We start from the raw sequence: 20,873 nt of genomic DNA on the forward strand, positions 1-20,873 counted from the left end.
ACATTACATGTGAGCTCCTTCAGAGTTTATGCAACTTTACCTTCATCTCTGCAAAACTGAACTCTGCTCCGTGCAGCATCACAGCATTAATTCACTCCAACTTAGAATTATTTTCTCCTAGGAAAAACTACCGTGAAGCCAGGTGCTTCATCCAAAACGCAACCCAAATACAGAAAAAAAGTCAGTGGTCACAGCTTATGAGGAAAAGTTTTACTAATGAAATCTTACAGCTCTTAGATGTATAAACAGATGGCAAGGCATCTCAGCAGGTGTTACTACCAGCCCTTTGGCAGAACAAAACCTCTCAGTGGACACTAAACCTACTATCACAACTATTTGAGATAATGCTTCAATATCTTCTACCAAAAAATAGCTCCCTTGCTGGAATACTTCATTATACATTTTGGAAGCACAATCCAGTACCTAAGAGAAATTGTTCTGAATTTTGGATTTCTCAAAGTCATTAACCACAACAGAGAAACAATTAAAAAAGAATTTGATCACCAAGTTGTAACGGAAGTCTCAGTTCAAAACATCTCACCAGTTCCATATCATCTAAAAGGCAATGAATAAGTAAAGATGCTGTTTCAAAGTCTGCTGGTTGAGAACTTTAGCCAGAGAACAAAAGCTAAGCTAAAAACAACTACCCTAATAATGTACTTTATGCCTAGTATTTACATGAAATGGATCGAAAGGATTTTCATCCTTATCTTTTTAACACTATATGTGGTTTAGCTGTGAATTTCCATGTTCACTGGATACATATGTGAAGAATTACTTCTGATTGTTTTAAAAATCTCTTTTATTTTCATTGAATCTTTTCTTATCTATGTAAGACAAAAAGGAAGTTTACCTCATTTTTGCCCCACTGTTTTTATTCAGTAAGTTTTATTAGAAGGTATTTATAGATTTCAATTATCATTCATATTTAATGGAGGAATATTCCATTTTTCAAAGTCAGGCCACATCATCTGCTTGTTCTTCATTTACACAATGAAACTCAATTTAGATCTTAGTTCCAGTTTATCCTGCTGGATGAACAACTGCAGCAGGGCGTTGTGAAGTGAGCTTTACTGGGATCTTTGACACCTTGATCCAAAGTTCTCATATACAATGGCCAGTCACTGGCTGAAAGGACTCCCTCTGCACGTAGCCTCCTGAAGGCATCTTCTGCTACGTCAGGTGGAACTACCTGATCTGTGCTGGCAACTTTTTATCAACTTTGCATATGACTGGCTATCTGACTGGTCAAAGTTTGGGTGCATTTGCTTGCCCACATCACTAATTGGTTACATTATAAACTACATGATGCGTTAAACACAACAATATACAGATTAGGGTCTTCCACCCACAAACAAGTTACAACATCAACTAAGTTACTGAGATTCATACATGCATGCAACACTGCCCATTTTTTCTGGTCTTCCCTAAGAGTGGAACACAAAAGTTATGAAAATGCATTTACAATAGAGTAAGATTTCAGTTGCTATTGGGCCAACCTCCAAAAATAAGCAACTGCCCCCCCCCGGAACAAACTAAATATTAGAGAACTTAACCTTAATTGAGAGGGGGAAGGCAGAAGGGCAAATTTTGCTTAACCCATCTCATTGCCTTTTATGATGAAATGAGTGGGTCTGTGGATGAAGGAAAAGCAGAGGGTATCATTTACCTTGATTTCAGCTAGGGTATCCACATGGGCTCTTATGGCATCCCTCTAGGCAAATCCAAATGTAACTGGGTGGGAAGACTACAAGGTAGGTGTGTACGGCATATAGCTGGCTGGACTGTCAGGGTCAAAAGGGTTGCAGTCAGTAATTTGAAATCTTACTGGCAGCTAGTTATGGGTGGTGTTTCTCAAGGAGCAATATTAGGGCTAATGCTATTTAACATACTCAGTGATCTGGGTGAGTTGGAACGTACCCTCAGCACGTGCATAACATGAAACCGGGGGAGTGGCTGATGTGCTGGAGGACAGGGCTGCTGTATGAGGAGACCTTGAACAAGCTGGGGAACAGGCTGACAGGACAGTCTTGCTCCCAGGACAAAAAAACCCCATGCAATGGTATAGGCTGAGGACTGACTAATGAGATAACAGCTCTGCAAAAAGGGACGTGTGGGTCACAATGAAAAAGCTGAACGAGGGTCAGCACTGCTCCTTTGAGGTAATGAAGGCTAACCACATACCATGCTAAATTAACAAGCGTACAGCCAGCTGGTGAAGGTAAATTATTACTCTCCTCTACTTGGCATTTGTGAGGACACATCTGGAACACTGTGTCCAGTTTGGGCTCCCAAATATGCAAGAGATATTTAGAAGCTGAAAAGTATCCAGAAGAAAGTAACCAAGATGGTTCCAGGGGCTGGAGCATATGACATAAGGAGAGGCTGAAGGAACTCAGTGTCTTTATCTTGGAGAACATTGAGAGAAGATATAATCCCTATGCTTCACTGAGCGGGTAGTTACTAAGAGGGTGGAACTAGACTTTTTTGGAGGTGAACAGGAAAAGGACAAGAGGGGATGGCCACAAGCTGCAAAAAAGAGAAACTTTGATTGGACAGGAGAAAAAATTCACATTGAAAGTGGCTAAACACCGAAGAAGTCCAAAGAAGTTATGATATCTCTACTCTTGGAGATTTTTCAAGACTTGATAGGGCAAGGCTTTGAGCAACCTGATTTGACTTTGAAGATAGCCCTGCTCTGAGCAGGAAGCTGTGTGAGATGGCTTCCAGCCTAAATTGCTCTGTAATTTTATGTGGGGCTTGACCTATATCTAAAATCGTGCATGTGATATGTAAGAAATGATTTTTCTGAAGCTGAAGAGGAATTAATATCACTATAGAACCGGCAGAAGTAGCACTAATAAGCTTTTGCTTTGTCCATTGTCTTTGATCCTTGCACTTAGGAGATGACATTTATAAGCTGATATCAAGGTAACTCAATATTTGAGAGATGACTATTACAGTAAAATATTCTACAGTGAGCTGGACCCCAGCAAAGGACTATGGTGTGCTAAAAAATACCCCACTGGGATGCTGAAGTGAGGAACGCCATTGCCACTGATTTGGGCTGGCACTCCTGCTCTCCAAAACTTGATTCCATGCAGTGGTTCACCTGCACTGGATTCCTTTTCTCACTGTTCAAATCTTTAAGCATTGTCCCCATAAATGAGCTGGATCTTGAGAAATTTTATTAGATTTTATCAGTAAAGTTCAAGGAATAGTTGGAGGAACTAAGACTGGATAGCCCACTTTGAAGATTCCATGCCTTGCCAAAGACTTTTCTGAGGCAGGAGTGGACTTTTGGAAGTTTATTTTTGGAAACGCGTGAAACAAATCTCCCTTTTGAGACTAAGACGAATGATGGCTGGGATTGTAAGAAATCAATAAAGATTAGCAGACTTTTGTAACTCCAGTTCTTTCTGCTGGGAGTTTACCAGGACATGAAGAATGACTATGTTTGCTTCTTTTTGTGCCAGCTGGTGGCATTCAGACACTCACAAAAGTAATTTTAACTTCTTCAGTCACTTGAAATACAGCCAAAAGTTTCTGAATTCCGATTGCTGAATTTATGATTTGCAGGTTGATTTTGTCTTTATTTTTTGTTCACTCAGTAAAATTATATTGGTAACAAGGGTACCAATGTTCATAGTAAATGACCAAGATGCAAAGTTAAGCTGCTGTTACTCTGCTATTTTGACATGTGTAGCACAGTGGCATCAGCAAGAACGGAAGATGATCTTACTTTGAACCCGATACCCTGGGAGGTGGGGAATGTTAATTCTCCAAGTTTGTTACTTCTTGGGCAAGTACAACAGTCAGTAGGCTATTGTGCAGAAAAAGAGTTGCAGCTGTGTTCCTTGCACTTCGTTACCCACGAGCTTCACAGTTTTACCCAAGTGTGCTATACATGGGCTGAACGCAGCTACATGGCTGGGTGGAGTTTAAGCCTCTTCCAGTCTGTGCCTAAAACACAGCAGAGCTCAGGATGTAGCTCAGCTCATCAAGATGAGAGCACCTCTGGACATATGCAGAGCCCCGCATTTGGTTGCCTAACATGAAGGCTTCACTTGACTTCTGCTGTACTTCAGAGTTCAGATGCTACTTGGCACTAGGCTGTTTGAGCTGTTCTCTGACGCTTATGGTGCCTCCAGTTTATTAACCAAAACCCAAATGGACTTTATGGAGCTTGAATTTGGCGTCCTGTTGCTTCAGAAAAAGACAACTTATTGGTGAAATCAACATCCGTATTTTAAAAGACCATTGCTTACAAGTTGATGGTCACAGATGGTAAGCTCTCCCCATGTCCGATTTGAGAAACAGTGTGAGACATCTTACTCTAACAGGGACAGTAGATTGGACTTTGAACTTTGCCTGAAAACATGCATCCCGTTTCCATTAAGAAGCAATGCTATTACAAGCCAAAGCTTGACAGTATTGTTTCTGTGTTAATACCATCACTCGGCTTTTTTTTTTTTTTATGATGTGCTTATTCCTTACATTTCCTTACAGACAGTTTTCCTTAAATGACAGCAGCTTTTCCTTAAGCAGAAGACAACTTAATCGCGTCCTTTGCTTTGGCAAAAACTGAGTACTACCTTTTCACCAACCCAAGCTGCTAAGTGCACCAAGGGAGCGGCAGAACTAAGCAGACACCCCATGGAACCCTATCTGGAGACACCAGCTGCCCAGGCTGTAGTGAACCTACACTGCACCGACATTCTCTTGCCAATATTTGGACTACACATCACACAATTCTCTCAGAAAAGGACTTTTTCCTCCAGGTGTTGAAAACATTGTTCTCTCCTTTCCGACGGTGACTTTACCAGAACAGCTGGAGGGTTTTTTTAAGCAAACTGTAATAGAGGAGACCAGGCTGAGACGGGGCAGAAATGCCACCTCAGGTGATGGTAGCTGCTCCCACCGGTGCCCGAGCACCGGTGCCCTCACGGCAGCTCCCCACATCACCGTCGTGGGCAGGGCTTGGCCGCGAGCCCCTTCTCCCCGCCGGGGCGAGGACGGCGCCGGTTCCCGCCGCCCGCCGAGCCCTCCGCGCGGCAGTTAACCCCTGCGGCGAGGCGCTCCGCCTCAGGCCGCCTCTGCGCCTCCGCCGGCGCAGGAGCGCCCAGCCGCCCCGTCCCGCCGCAGTCCAGCGCCGCATTCCCCTCACGGGCCGGGCCGGGCCGGGCCGGGCCGCCCAACGGCCGCCGCGCGCCCAACGGCCGCCACCGCCGCGTGCCATCGCCCGGCACCTGTGCGGCCCGGCCGGGGGAGGGGGGGGGGGGGGCGGAGAGCGGCGGGCGAGGCGCCTGCGCACTGCGCGGCCCCTCGCCGCCAGGGCCGCAGTCACTTCCTGCCCCTGTGCCCATCCGGCTCCGGGGTCAGCGGCCGCCGCTCTGGCGGGACAGGGGAGAATAAAGTTTTATTCGGGGAGGGGGAAGCCGGCCGTCCTCTCCCAGGTAGGGGCTCGCCCGCGGGCGGCCCGCCCGCCGCGCCCTCCCTCTCCCTCTCCCGGCGGCGGCCGCCCTTGGCGCCCGCTGTCACCTGCCGGCCGCTCGCCCGCCCCTCCCCGCCCGGGCTCGCGCGTGGCGGGGCGGCGGGCGCGCCCGGCTCCGGCTCCGGCTTCGGCTCCGGCTCCGGCAGCGCCGCGGGGGGCACCGGCCCGGCGGGCGGGCCGCGGCCGCTGGCTGTCGGGGGCGAAGCTCCCCCCCCGCCCCCCGCTCACTCCCGCGGGAGCTGAGGGACGCCGTCCCGGCGGCGGCGGGGCTGCGGGAGGAGGGCTGGGAGGTGGGGGACGGCGCGCGGCGAGGGGCGGCGGGAGAGCGGCGCGGCGGGAGCCGCCCGCTGAGGGGGGCGCGGGGCCGGGCGGCCGGGCTCGGCGGGGAGGACGGCGGCCGGGCTGGCGGCGGCCGGGGGCTCTCCTCCGCCGGCCGAGGCGCAGGTGGCGGAGCCCGGGCGGGAGCGGGGCTGAGCGGGGCGGCCGGGCTCGCCGCAGCGGCCGTTGCAGAGGGCGTTGTGAGACCTGCTGTAAACAATGGAAACTTTCTGCTGCGCGAAGGGTGCCGCTGCCTCCCGGCCTGCTGCGGCGGTGCCGCTGTAGGAAGTGGGTGTGCGGGGTTGGCGCTGTCCTGAGCCGCCGGTTCCTCGGGGCTGACGGTGAATTTGCTTATTTTGGCAGAAGCGAGCTGCTGGATGTAGAAGGGAAGTAGGTCGTGCGCACGGAAAATGCCTCTAAGGGACAAGTGTTGTCAGACTGACCACCATCACCATGGGTGCTGCGAACCAGGTACAGTGGCGCGCGACGCTTTGGCTCTTTTACTTCTCTCCTGCGTTAAAAGCTCGCGGGAGCTGTTGTGGTGTTGCAGATGTGCGTCATTAGTAGTGGCAGGTTTGGATATAAAAAGTTTCTGAATTTTGTTTGGAAACGGTTTTTTGATATCCTCGAACTGTCACGTTGAAATTATTTCAGGAAGATAATTTCTCAGTTCTTGCAGGATGTGTAACAATCCCCAAGCCACCACATGGGCACTGTATGCAGTGAGCAGAGGAAGGCAAGAAGTGCTGTAAAACAACTGACCTTTTCATTTCCAGAAGGTGTAATATTCTGAACTTTTTGTAGAATGACGTTTCTGGCAATCTCTTGCATTCGCTGTTTAAATTTTTACTTTACATCATCTCTGGTGAGCTCTGATGGACTTGGACTTCTTATTCTCAGAGAAGGAAAAAAACCCAACAAACCCAAGTCCTGAAACTGCTGTTTGCATTCCACTGCTGTGTGACATGGAAGATGCCTTCAGTGGAAAGTATAATGAATACTTAGAAGGTTCAGCTGTCTTGCTAGATTTTTTGTAATTGTTCTGCCTACTGTTATAATTGGTAGCCTAAAAGGGAATTTGGTTCCTTTCTTGTTGTAGAGTTTGTTGTTTGGATGCTTTCACTTGTGTTTTGAAAAGAAAGGCATCAGTTTGGGGAATTAATAGTTGAAAGCGTGAGCATGGCAACTTTGGTAATGCTCCTTTAATTAAATGTAATTTGAGACTAGGTATTGTTCAGCTAGTAGAAACATTTCTTTGTGTTTAAGATGAAATGGTTTTGAGTTGTTCTAATGCTTTAAAAAAGCTAAAATACTTTTCTTGCCTTACAAATAACAGTGACGTGTTATGTCTGTTTCACGTATGTCACTCCTCTTGATGTCAGTGGGTGTTGCACATGCATATTAGAGGCAGTATACAAACCAAAATATACTATTTTGAAGAATAGGGAATGGGCTAGTAGAATACAATATGTCATTGTGTTAGAGATCCCCAAACGATTAGCTGATTTGTGATGGTTGTTATGTGTTCGTATATATAATAGTATATTATGGGGCCAGCATAGTTGAGTGGGGTGTTCATTCTATCGTTCTTTTCTAGGACTGCTTTTCTTTCTGATGTTCTTTTTCAGCCTGAATTTATTTATAACCTTACAACTTTTAGAACGACTTCCCTGTCAAAATGTGTTTAATCTATTTGCATTTAGTATTTCTAAATAGTTTTATACTATGCCTCTACTGCTCTTTATCAAAAATAAATTTCTTAGAGATGCTCAGTGCTCCGTTTAAAAATGGAAATGTTACAATGGTGTTAAAAATCAAACCAAATGGGTAAGGTAGGAGCCGATTTATGCAGTACAAAGCTAGTTGTTCTGTCAATAAGCAAGTAAAAAGAAGACCTAACTAAGGATTTTGCAAACACATGCTTGAATAAGTGGTCTTATTCATTCAGATTTGGTTTTCCCTCTGGGCAAAGCTTAACTGCCATATGCATATACAGCAATGGAATTCTGTTAATTTTCACATGCATAAATACTATGTGTTGAAATAACTAATAATCATCCTGATCAATAAATGTTTTAGTTGCAATACATTTTACAAAGATTGTGATGTGGAATGAAACTTCAAAAGTAAGGTATTACTTCAGCAGTTTGCTTGAACCAGAAGCATTTCTTGAATGTGGTTTTGCTTGTTAAAAATATTATAATAGCTATTTTTGGTATATACTACGTAGTTATGCTTGTGCTTTTTTTCCTGATCATTGCTACTTTAAATTTGAATTCAGTGCTCAGGTGTGTACTGGCAACATTGAAATCACATAGTATGCTGTGAAGTACAGTATTTGGTAATGCTTTTTTGTACATCTGTTTCAGTTTGAACGGTGGAAGTCAAGTAGATTGTTCTGGGGAATTGGTTTAATTGATGGAAATTTCTAGTGAGTTAATTTGGGTTTATATACTTATATGTTTTTGTGTTTGATACACACAGCTTTACACATTTTCTTTAAATAATCAAAATGACAGCAAACTGTCAGAAGGTATCATGGCTGGAAAATTCAGTATTAACTTTTTTAATTCAATGTAGATGAAAATTTTTGAGTAAGGCAACTTTTACTCTAGTTCTGGCTTTTCTTTTTAGCTAGTTTACTGTGTGCACGGAAAATCCATAACTTAATAAAAATCAGCTGAGCGTTCTCTAATGGCTTATTATCCTTTTATATTTTTCAGTGCATCTGTTGGAACCTGGTGATCCTCCGTTATTACAGCAGCCTCTGCAAACATCAAAATCTGGTATTCAACAAATCATTGAGTGTTTTCGATCAGGTATGAAACTATGCCTAACTCTTAAAAAGTTCATTACCTTGTTAGAAGAGTTATATATATTTAGTATATTAAAATAACCAACACCTGACTTTCTACATATTTGCAAACTATTGGTAGGTTTTTGGAATTAGGTGCTGTTCATTTTAATAAGGGTTTTCGTATAAAGTAGTGGAGATACAGTTCCTTCTGTATAGTAATCTTTCAGAAACATTAAAAATTAGTTTGTTGTTCTGCTTTGAGTCATCCCTCCTGCTGTTATTACTCCTGCTGAGTTTATCCTAAAACTTCTGAGATGAAGAGAAAATGCAGTATTTACCTTGAACTGTTTAGAATTGCTTTATCGTGTTACTTTTAAGGTGTTCCTTGGTTGTTTTGGGGATTTGCAATACATAGCAGTGAACGTAAGAATAACAACTGAGCGTTTGGGTGAGCATGCCAGAGATGATTGAAACCTTTAATGTTTTCCAGCTGTTTCTACACTTCTCATATGGCAAGCCAAACATTTTATTTTCACAACCCTTGGTGCAAGAACACAGCAGTTACTACAAAATTAAAGCAATGTCTTTAATGCTACTATCTATATGTTTCTAGGTTTTTCCACATTGAGCTGTTATATGTATGAAATGTTTCATGTATAAATCATCACTGCTGTGTAATAGGATGCATATCTGGGCTGGGTCTTGTAAAAGGGCACAATATTTAAGTTCTCCACTAGCATTTCAACAACTTAAGAAGAAAAACTGGATGTGAGAGTCATCATTAATAACCTTTTTTAGTTTGGTTGAGGTTGCCTAAGGCCTCAGGGTATGCATGGCAGGCTTCCTTTGCTTGAAGTGGATTAATGGAATCTCTACTGGTCATGGCGCAAACTAGGTGCAAGGACTCTGTCTCTGGGCTACTTCTGGATTGTCCTCACTGACAGGTGTTAAATTGATAGTTTACCTTGACATCTTCAGTCATCTGCACCAGGGAGGTTGGACAGAAAGCAAAAGGACTTAGACCAAGGTTTTACTGGTTAGTTTTGAACAAGCAACATTTCGTTATGGAAGGAAACTATTTTGATTCTTGTGGTAAAGAAATAGGGATTAAAGCCAGAGTATTGTCCATAACTATTTAAGCAGATTTAGCAGAAGCTTCTGTCATACAAAGCATTAAGAATAACATGAAGTTGAATCTAAATTTTTTTTTTCTAAAAATGAAATTGCTTGCTAAATGCATAAACTTTGGTATTTCTGCCAGAGAGGTATTTGTAATAACCAATGTTCTGTACTAATTTCCTGTGACTATGATGTTATTCTAGTGTCAACATTTACAAATATTAACAGAATTTGATGAAGTATCACCTGCCCCAATTAGATGGAACTACAAAATAGAGAAGGCAGCATATGCTGGCAGAAGACTGACTGCTTGTTGCCACAGTCTGCAGTTAGTGAAGAATAAGGAAAGGGTTATTTTTTTTTTCCTCTGCCTGCTGTGTCCACAAAACCAGTGGATGTTTTAAATTTATTTCCAGAAGTCCCTAAAGATCTACAGTTTAATTCAAAAGGACCAATTATTTTTTTACTCCCACCAGTGAAAAGCTTCATAGTTGCATAAGGATGGTTTGAAGCCAGAGTGACTACCGTGTCATCTAGTCTGACCTCCAGTACGTCATAAGTACTTTAATCTCACCCAGTAATTCTTAAGCCAAATAATTTGGATTAGACAAAAACATTTCGGTCCTGAATGGAAAGAGACTGAAATACCAGTATAACAGGAGAGAGGATGAGGGACTTGTGTGTCCCTTGACTGGGAACTAGTGGAGAATTAGATGATTTTTTTGTTTTGTTTGGGAGGGGGCTTTGTGGCTAGGGCATGCATCAACGGCATGGCCAAACTTTGGTTTATTATGTGCTATTGCCAAATTGGAGGCCTTTCGTTTGAATTGTAGTTTGGTAACTTACTGGAATTTTATCTACATGGAGCATCTTCAGTTTTTTTCAGCTGGGTTTTTGTCAGTGGTTTTCTTTATGTGCAGAAATTCAAACGTTGGTTGGTGAATCTGAGTAGACAGCTTGCTTTTGGGGGAACTCTGTACAATTTTTAAATTTGGGGTTTTCACTAAATCTAAATATTTGTCCAGTAGTCTGTTTGTAAAAATACAGGTCAGATGAAGGTGAGGTTAGTAACACTTGGAAGAAGGAGCAGTGAGGGTAAAAGACAATAGGCTAGGGCTGTGGCCCAGGAAAGGTGTAGGGGAGGACAGAAACTGGATGGTAGCCTCAGGTAGTCAAGTTTGGGTCTCATTTTTAAGCAATTGTTGAAGAAGGAGAAGACGCTGTGCTTAGCTATAAAACTCGGTCATAAAAAATTTTGCAGTACTACTATTACACCAAGAAATAAAAAGTTGTCTTGGTAAGGCCCATTCATATTGAATAACTATTGTTATGAAATTAGAGTTTCATTCAGGAAATAGTTTTGCAGTGTGATTCGAGTTTGATCTTTAGAAGGAATTCTTAATAGAAGTGTCTGTGATGACAGAAAACTTGAACTTCTATTTCAGCTTGAAGAATGTCTTGATGCTGTTTCACAGATTTCTGATATTATTTATTTTTGGTCCAGTTTCTTTATACTTTGCTCGTTGGACTAATTTTGATTTATTCCATTGTAAGAAAAAATCAAGTTAGAGAAATTAGCTGAATTTGGTTACCTAGTGTTTTTTTCTAATCCGAGTGGGTAAGCATTCAGCATTTAGTAATCGATTGCTAATTGTAGGCATTCCGTTCATAATTTTCATGAGATGAGAAATGAAGGAGTGGTTTTGAAGTGTAACTTAAACTCTGAATCCTTTAGTTCTTTAAGCAAAGCAGGAGCTGGAATACCTCAGCAACGCTAGATCAGACTGTATCTTTCTGTTTTGTTGTTTTGTTTTTTTTTAATACACAATGTATAATAGTCTGGAAAACCTGCATATTTTGTCACACTGCCTATGTTTTAATAGAAAACTTTCTGACTTAAATGATATATATTTTCCTTTCAGCAGGCTGAAAATATGTCTACAGTTCTACTTTCTTGCCTAAGCATCTTCATCTTGATCTTGGGTCAGATACCTAGATGTAGTAACATTTCTTGACCTGTTATTCTCTTTGTTTTATTGTATGCTTTAGTTTTTTGCCTTACTGGGTGCTGTTTTTACATGAAATAGCTGTGTATCTCTTTGTTTTCCTAGTGCTGTTGGATAAGCTTAAAGAAAAAATATTGCAGGCTTCTTTAAATGCTCTAGGTGCTTATTCTTTCCTCTTGGGCAATTGTATTGCAGCAACCTGATACTGTAGTATGGACTCCTCCTAATATTAGCTGTTAGTTTTTATCATCGCACTCTCCTAGTAAACTGTAATGTGTGTAATCCTTGACTTTTTTTTTTCAAACTAGTCTTGTTTTTGTAGTGAAACTTGGAGTATGTGTCATAAGTTTACAGTGCAATGAAGTAGCATTAACACAAGATAAAACGCTGTTATAATTGTCACGTTTTAAAACGTTTCTACTTTTGTGGGATGATGTGAATTAAAAGATGAACAGAAAACCTTCCTTAAGTGTAACATTTTTTTTATTACAGGAACTAAACAACTTAAACATATCTTATTAAAAGACGTGGACACCATTTTTGAGTGTAAATTATGCCGAAGTCTCTTCAGAGGATTACCAAATTTAATTACTCATAAAAAGTTCTATTGTCCTCCAAGTCTCCAGATGGATGATAGTAAGTCTTACTAATTGAAAGTGTTTAATAAAGCTACCTGAAGTTGAGAAACTTATCTTTCTGTATCTTTTATACAAACACACCAGAAACAAAATGCAAAAAAAGTGGAATTAAATTTCAATAGTAACATATGTAGATCACTCTTATGTTAGTAAAGAAGCTACAGCACTGACTTCATATGCATTAACAACCAAGACCCATGTCAATGTCATACCTTCATAGCTAGTTTATATGTCCAGCCTTTTAATAAAGTGTCACTGTTAACACTTTTTATTCCTTCTTCCCCTTTTTCTTCCCTGAATTTCCCTCTTTACTGTGAAAGATACCAAAATGTATGCCAAAGGACTGGGAAATTAATCTTATAGAAGAATGTGGATCTAACAAGGCTTTTCAGTTTTAGATCAGCATAGCTCTGATGGACTTCAGCTGGATCCTGTAAAGTGGCTTGGATCAGTGTCCGTTATTTTCTCTTGTACTTGGGAAGCACTCAGTGTCATGGATGCAATCCTCCAGTCTTACTCATTATGAAACACAGACTAAAAGTTCACCATTTTCTTTAAGGACTTGTGCTTCAATAATAGTATCTCTTTCCCACTGCCTCACCTCAGCTGCTCTAAGATATTCTATGTGATCATGCCTAGCTCACCACCTGTGTTGCAGAAATTAAATTTCATTATTAAAAGAAAGTAACCGAAATGATGAGGAAAAAATAAAGTAGTATATTTTTATGGAAAAAAGAAATTTATTAAAGTGTCATTCCAGTGATGACTTTTTGTTGATCTGAGTAAAGCTGAGTAATTTGGAAATGTGCCAGCATTCAAAAATGCTTTGTAAAGCTTTCTAATTGTCTTGATCTCTTGACTAGATAGACATAGGTGCAGTGAGAATTTTTCTTTCCTGATTAATGCCTTCCTGCCTCAACATTTCAAAAATAAGAATGAACAGAGATTTTATTTAGGTGATTTTTGTCCCACATTGTATCAGCTAGCGTTGTGACGAGAAGGTGAAAAGACTAGTACTGTCACCTTCCTTAAAGGAGTATGCTTAGCCAGTTGCAGAGAGTCAGAGAGCTTCTCTGTGAAAAGGGATGAGTTGTATTTTCAAAGCTAGGTCAGAAGTGCATCTGACTTAGATGCGAAAGTTTCTAAGCAAAATAAGATTCCCATCCAGCTCCTGACATTCTAGCCTTCATTTAATTGGCTGGTTAGGTTTCATATTTCACTGTTCACTAGGAGGGGTACAAATGAAGAGAATAATACTACATGCTCTGCATAAAACTGTATAAATACTCATGTTTTATGTAAAATTGAGTATGATGATTATTGAAGAAAGTGGGAGTTTTTTTCAATAAATAAAAGATAGCGAACAAGAGGTAGGAATAAAAGTTTAGTGTCCCCATGGTGAAGAATTCCAAAGACTATTCCCTGATGACTTTTTTGAGATGTATTCTGTTAGTGTAGTCATTAAGTAGTCTGAAAAGGTGCTATAAAATAGGAAGGACTTTTTACCCTTGATAAAAATTATATGGATAGTCCTCTTTGAAACTGACTGCAAAAAGTGTTAAAAATTCAGTGTTAAAAGATGAGTTCTGAGCAACAAAACAGCATATTTCTTTTACCGACGCTCTTTTCATGTATTGCTGGCAGTGTGAAAGGAACAGCCCTAAGTGTGGGGTTTTAATTAGCTGTTACCAAGAATCGTATCTTCAAATCACCATGGATAATTTTGAGCTGTATCATCCCAGTGCCTCACCTTTTTGCTGTGGCACCCTGGCTTCTTAGTTAGGCCAGTGCAGATGCTTAGCGTATCATGCTGGGAACTAGATCACTGAACTACTTTGGCATTTAAAAACAGGGTATTACTGATGCCTGTAAAATCATGAATGACATGAAGGTAAATGAGAGCAATCGTTTGTTTTTCCTTTTTTTTTTCATAATACAAAAACTGTGGGATATCCAGCAAATTTACCAGCCAGTAAAATTATCAGTATTTCTGGTAAAACATACAAAACCCCACAGTTTAACATTGTGGTAGCCAAGAATATAAATGCTTCAAAAGCATTTGAATAAACTTTTTTGAAACTAGGTGTTTTAAAACAGTACTTTAAAGGCAGACTTCAGCTTGAGAAGTATACTGGCATCAGACAAACAAGGAGAATCCCTATATCCTTCTTTCTTGCTTTTTAAGTCTGCTCCAACTCATTATCAGGGCAGAACACAGGATCAACCTTTGGTGAGCCTCAGTGAAATTATCCTTTCTTAAAATAACTTATTTGGCTCAGTTTTCATTCTTTTGAGAAATTAGTACAATTTTTTCCTCTGAGTAATACAGGATTTTTCTGTCCTTAACATTTACTATCTTACTGTATCACTGAGCCTATTATCTGCTTTGGTACTACTAAAAGCTTTCTCTGCCTCAGAAGTTAAAGTTCTCTCTTACCTACTTATATCTTCATGCAGTGCTCAGGTTACACAGGCATTTCATTCTTAAGTCCTTAAGAAGGACTGTTCAGGATTCACAGAGAAGAGCTTATTTCCAGAATTAGATTCCTTTATTGAGAATGGCCATTTCCAGCAGTAGGAAAATCAGTTTCTAATGATATTTCAGTCTTAGTTGCGCACTTGGAGAACAAGCTCAGTCACATGGTGTTATTTTTGCAATTGATACAGATTTTTAAAGATCAGTTTAATTCCAGGCAAACCAATTTTTAGTTTGGGTGGCTTTCACATTAGCATGCTAGAAGGGTGTACTTCCAATATTGGCTTTGTAATAAAAAAGTAACTTGTACTGATATGATAACAATGATTACTCAAAGCCTCTAAGTATAAATACTCAGGAAAATAGTAAAAATACAGGATTTGTGCAAATTTGGTGACTGAATTGACATAGTGGTTAAAAGATACTTTGAAATTTAAAAAATTTGAAATTACCAAATCATTAAAAAATACTTTTGCTTCTTTTCACAGACCTCCCAGATATAAATGATAAACAGAGTCAAGCCATAAATGACCTCCTGGAAGCAATCTATCCAAGGGTAGATAAGCAAGAATATGTAATTAAATTGGAACCTATAGAAACTAATCAGAATGCTGTATTTCAATATGTTTCAAGGACTGATAGCCCAGATGAGAACATAGAAAGTAGTAGTACCCCTGATCAAGTTCCAGTACAGATACAGGAGCCCAGCACTGAGCAATCCAAGACTGTTTCAGCTCCAGCCCCAGTCCCAGCTGGGGAGACTGTAGAATTGCCTCCTGCTGATCCTGTTACAAACAAGGTAATACCTACTCCTGAAGAACAGCCTCCGGCAGTAAATCCTGAGTTGGACTCTCTGGATAATTCTGATTTTGGCCACCAGTTGATATGCTGCCTTTGTAGGAAAGAATTTCATTCCAGACGCAGTGTACGCCGGCACATTCGAAAAGTACACAAAAAAAAGATGGAAGAGCTAAAGAAGTATATAGAAACAAAAAAGAAACCAAATCAGTGCTCTGCAAAAGGACGAAATAAGAATGTTCTTGTAACATTAGGTAGAAGTTGTCCTGTATGTTATAAATCATTTGCTACAAAAGCCAACGTAAGGAGGCATTTTGATGAAGTTCATAGAGGATTAAGAAGGGATTCCATTACTCCTGATATAGCTACAAAGCCTGGGCAACCTTTGTTCTTGGATACAGTTTCTGCTAAAAAATCTTTTAAGACCCGAAAACAAAAGTCGTCTTCAAAGGCTGAATACAATTTAACTGCATGCAAATGCCTTCTGTGCAAGAGAAAATATAGTTCACAAATAATGCTGAAAAGGCACATGCAAATTGTTCACAAGATAACTCTTTCTGGAAAGAACTCTAAAAGAGAGAAAGGACCCAACAATACTGCCAATGGCACAGAAATAAAAGTAAAAGTTGAACCAGCAGATTCTGTAGAACCTTCACCCCCTTCCATTGCCCTTTCTCCGCAGAATGAATTAAAGGGAACAAATCATTCAAATGAGAAAAAGAGCACACCGTCAGCACAGAAAAATAAAGTTAAACAGGACCCTGAAAACCCTAAATCAACTTCTAAATCAACCACTAAATCAACCTGTAAATCAGCCTCTAAATCAACCTCTAAATCAACCAATGCATCTGCTGCAGGTGGCCAGCAAAAAACCAGGAAGCCAAAACTTTCAGCTGGCTTTGACTTCAAGCAGCTTTACTGTAAACTCTGTAAACGCCAATTTACTTCTAAACAGAACTTGACAAAACACATTGAATTACACACAGATGGAAATAACATTTATGTTAAATACTACAGGTGTCCACTCTGCTCTTACGAAACACGTCGCAAACGTGATGTGATAAGGCATATAACTGTAGTTCATAAAAAGTCACCACGCTACCTTGGGAAAATAACTGCAAGTTTAGAAATTAGAGCAATAAAAAAGCCAATTGATCTTGTTCTAAATAAGGTCACAAAAAGAGGCCCTCAGAGGGATGAAACAAAACAGATTGGTTCAAAACAGGATGTCACCTCTAATTCTCCCAATAAAAAGTATGAAGGAGCTGATGTTGGTATTGAAGTAAAAGTAACAAAAAACTTTTCTCTGCACCGATGCAATAAATGTGGGAAAGCGTTTGCTAGAAAAGCTTTCCTAGAACATCATAAGAAAACCCACAAAGCAAATGTATCTCATTCACCTGAAGAAAATAAAACCAAAGGCAGAAGTACAAGATCTAAAGCTGTTGTCTGGTGAGGAGAAAGAAGAAGTGTTTTGTCTTTTTTTTTTTTTTTTAAAAAAAAAAACAAATCCACTGCCTTTCTTTTGCTGTTGTTGATTTATTTCTGAAAATATATTTTTCCATAGATTTTATGGTTTAGTGGCTTAAATACTAAGGTAGATGTCAAATTTGTTTCTTAGATTTTGTTTTTAGTGTTTTGGAAAAGAGCTAATTTCTAAATTTGTCATTGTAGGTAGTTGAAATAGAATATGGATTAAACTGTACCGAGTCAACTCTTTAAATTGTCTTAAGGCATCTATTGTAATCAAGCTAATATATGTACATTTCTAAAATAGTAATTTTCTAAAATTAACAATACTTTGGTTTGAATAACTTAACCTGTTAATTAACTTCTCTGTTACCCAGTTGAAGAAGTACTAAAGGTACTACAGTAAAAGTTGTTGACAGAAAGAATCCCTATGAACTTATTGAAGGAATCATTTGTCCTTTTTTTTTTTTTTTTAATTTTAACGTGTATTGCCTATGCCCTGTCAACAAAAGGACATAGAACAGGTTTTTTGAATGTAATTCGGATGCTTAGTTGCTTTGATTTAAAATCAGTATGAGTTAGGTGCCTACAAACACCTTTAAAATCATCAAATTTAGGATTTGATTCTTTTCATGCTTATTTATATAAGCACGGGTTTGGAGTCTTCTGGTCATTGATTTTTTTAAAGTGTTTGAGTCTCATCAAGAATTTTTGTTTTAAGTCTAAGTATGCTTAGAAGTCTGGCCAAGATTTTTCTAAACTTCTGCTTATATGGTACCCTGGGAATTTTTTTACACTTGGAAGGGTTGTATTCATAGTTTCTCAGTTTTCCATAGCCTTCACGTTAAAGATGGCCTATTTTTAAAATGACCTTTTAAAAAAAGAAATAATGTATGTATGCGGTCAGTTTGTGTTTCAGAATGACCAACTGATGCCTGAAGGTTGGGGGATTGTACAAAAAATTATAATGAAGAGAGACAATAATGATACCTGTAAGAGTTTTTAACATCCTTATTCAGAATTATCTTTCTAGCGTATTTGGTGGAAAGAAAACCAAGTATATGTGCCTTGTTCTATATTTCAACTCTGAAATGCTATTTCCCAGGAGCTAATTTGATGTGAGTTCAGCTTTTGTAGTGAATTGCCATCCAGCTATGTTAAGTTGTAATCTGATGCTTTTGTGACTTCGTAACAAATCCTGGCTAAGTAGGACAGAACTTCAAAAATGAACTGAGCTGGACCCTGAATTTTGCTGAATTTAAGAAGAGGAGTAACTTCTGCAATTTGATCAAGAATTAAAAATTTAGCCTTATAAATTATTTATGTTTTGTAATTTAAAACAGAATTATATGGGTAAACTCAAAGTATTAATTTATTCTCATTTCTCCTCTCAGATAGATTCAAGTGATGTTTGGAAAGTTTGGAGTTCATTTGAATGAAAAAGACTTTAGTTTGTTGTTGGAACCGCTAATATCTTGATAATGGTACTATAAGGAGGAAATATTTTCATAAGCTGTTGTTTTCTTACTAAATTAGTAACTATTCTGACTGCTTGTAGGACAGTGCCTCCTCCCAAAACACTGAATTAGTTGAAATGCACATGTGCTTCTAAATTAGCAGTTACCTCTATGCAGCTGAGGTTTGACACAGTATAGAACAAACTTTCTGAAATTAAAAAAAAGTACAGGAGCAAGTTAATGAACAGCAGCTTTGGAAGAAGATTTTTATTCCTCATTTAGGAAATCATCTTCAGAGAGCTCATTGTGCATACTGGTCCTCTCTGGTAGTGCCAGTTGATGAACAGCTCTAACTTTTGTGCGATATCCTACTTTGGCAAATGTGTTATATACTGTTTTAAATTTATTACAAATGAATGTATGAGAGCAAACAATGTAGTGTATATTGGCTGAATTGTACTAATTTTTAGTATTTGCCATAACATCAGTTTGTTCATATTGACTAATTTCCCAGTTCTGGGACATTCTGAATTTCACTGTACTGAAATTGCTTCAAAGATCTCCATTTTGTTTCCGTATGTGATTCATAGGAAAACCTTGTAAACATCTAGGAAGTTTACAAGAATATCCACATTCCTCAATTCTTTAATTTTAAAAAAAAAAATTATACACAAGCACTTTAATGATAGTTGCAGTTTATTTTTTCAGTTTATTTTTTGAAAGATCAACACACTAATGTTAATATGAAGGTAGTGAATATTTGCTGATGTATTATAGACAGACAATCTGTGCACAACCACTTATAATGTTAGCTTATTTCATTAAATATTAATAAAAAGGGAGGATAGTATGGGAGAAACTTGAAAAATTTTTTCTCTCAAGATCATGAATGACCACTATAGGTAGCACTTGACTTGTATAATTTGGAAAATGTTTTAGATACCTTTTTTTAACCTTTTAATCAAGAGTGTAGTAAAACAGTCGCATGCCTACCATTATGAAATTCTTGGCAGGTTTCATGCGTCAGTGGTTTGGACTTTTTTTGGTTGGTTTGGTTTGTTTTTTTTTTACTTTTTAGAAAATATTTTGTTTAGTGATTTGTGTCAAATTGCTACAATTTGAAAGGTATTGTACATCAGAAGAAATACCATGTTTTTATATAGGTTCACTCCCTTACTTAGGGAGGTGCCTCGTGTTCATATATACTTTTTGTATAAAATATATCTAAAAATGTTGATCACAAGATCAGGAGTAAAAATACTTTTATGGATAGAGAAATATTTGGCCCTGTTAGTGCATTGCACTAAAAATACTGTGAATGGGAACTGGACTGTAGCTGTTGCTCAAAATGTTCTATATTGAATGTACATGCTTTTGTTTGGATAAATGTACTGTATTTGATGGAAAATAAAGCAGACTGGAAATCACTTTTAAGTGTGCATAAACAAAAAGATGTCATGTTTGTAAACCTGCCATATCTATCACTCCAAAATCAGAAATTACAGTGTTTGCATTTTTGTAAAGTTTTACTCTTTGATCACTGAAACTAGTTGTTTGTAATATTCTGTTGTAATAAATGTTTTTCTTTGTTATTAAAAGTTTGGCAGTTGTGGAGTGAACACTTCTCCACACTGATGGTTGGCCCTTGCTATATTTTTAGAAAACACTGTTGATCCTGGCTTTTTGTTCCTTGTAAAGGTATCTCTTCCTTAACTGAGAAAAGCTTTTTTAAATTATCCTTTTAAAACAAAAGTGAATATTAATATTGAAGGAGATAGGCTATGCTGGGTTTTGTAATGATAAAATAGGGTTACCTAGTTTTGCATTGCAAATAATGTTGGTAGCATCTAATGTTACTTCTTTTTACTGGAATATAAGAAAAGAACTGCCATAATCATTGTTTATTCTTTTGTAAAGGAAGACGTCAAGCTATTTATGTGAGTGGATTTTAACAAATGTTCCTGAATGCCTGTGTATTAAGATTAGGAAAGTAAATTGCAGGTGTAGTGATAGAATAACTGTTCATTCCTCAGCTAATCCTTGTGGTTTCTGCTGTCTGTTCTGGGTAAGTGTGCAGTATACATCTTGAAATATGTGAAGGTGAAGTTACTCCTATTTCAAAGGTAAGCTTTCTTCTAAAGGATCTCCAGTTATGCATCCATGTAGATAAACAGAGCTACAAAACTGTTTTGTTCTACTTGAAGCTTTGGGTAGCATATTTCTTCTTAAAGGTGTGGCTTAATAATTCACAATTGCCATAACTTGGTTGTGTTTGGGTTTTGTGGGTTTTTTTATGTATC

The 20,873-nt window shown here is 39.1% G+C and overlaps 1 protein-coding gene across 1 annotated transcript; it reads left to right on the forward strand.

The window, feature by feature from the left end:
- The first annotated feature begins 5,324 nt into the window (after positions 1-5,324).
- On the forward strand, positions 5,325-19,998 carry ZNF800 (zinc finger protein 800). Its single transcript, XM_069801981.1, has 5 exons — positions 5,325-5,456; positions 6,176-6,283; positions 8,536-8,631; positions 12,227-12,370; positions 15,337-19,998. The coding sequence occupies exons 2-5, from the start codon at positions 6,223-6,225 to the stop codon at positions 17,100-17,102; spliced, it is 2,067 nt and encodes a 688-aa protein (XP_069658082.1). The 5' UTR covers positions 5,325-5,456; positions 6,176-6,222; the 3' UTR covers positions 17,103-19,998.
- The last annotated feature ends 875 nt before the right edge of the window (positions 19,999-20,873 follow it).

The sequence above is a fragment of the Haliaeetus albicilla genome, chromosome 14, assembly GCF_947461875.1.
Source record: "Haliaeetus albicilla chromosome 14, bHalAlb1.1, whole genome shotgun sequence".
Classification (NCBI taxonomy): domain Eukaryota; kingdom Metazoa; phylum Chordata; class Aves; order Accipitriformes; family Accipitridae; genus Haliaeetus; species Haliaeetus albicilla.

What these genes read in the sequence shown, in the direction of transcription:
- ZNF800 (XM_069801981.1), top strand. Translation starts at nt 6,223, where the DNA reads ATGCCTCTAAGGGACAAGTGTTGTCAGACTGACCACCATCACCATGGG. An exon ending in CCATGGGTGCTGCGAACCAG is followed by an intron (nt 6,284 to 8,535) that starts GTACAGTGGCGC and finishes TATATTTTTCAG; the next exon opens with TGCATCTGTTGGAACCTGGT. An exon ending in AAGTCTCCAGATGGATGATA is followed by an intron (nt 12,371 to 15,336) that starts GTAAGTCTTACT and finishes TTCTTTTCACAG; the next exon opens with ACCTCCCAGATATAAATGAT.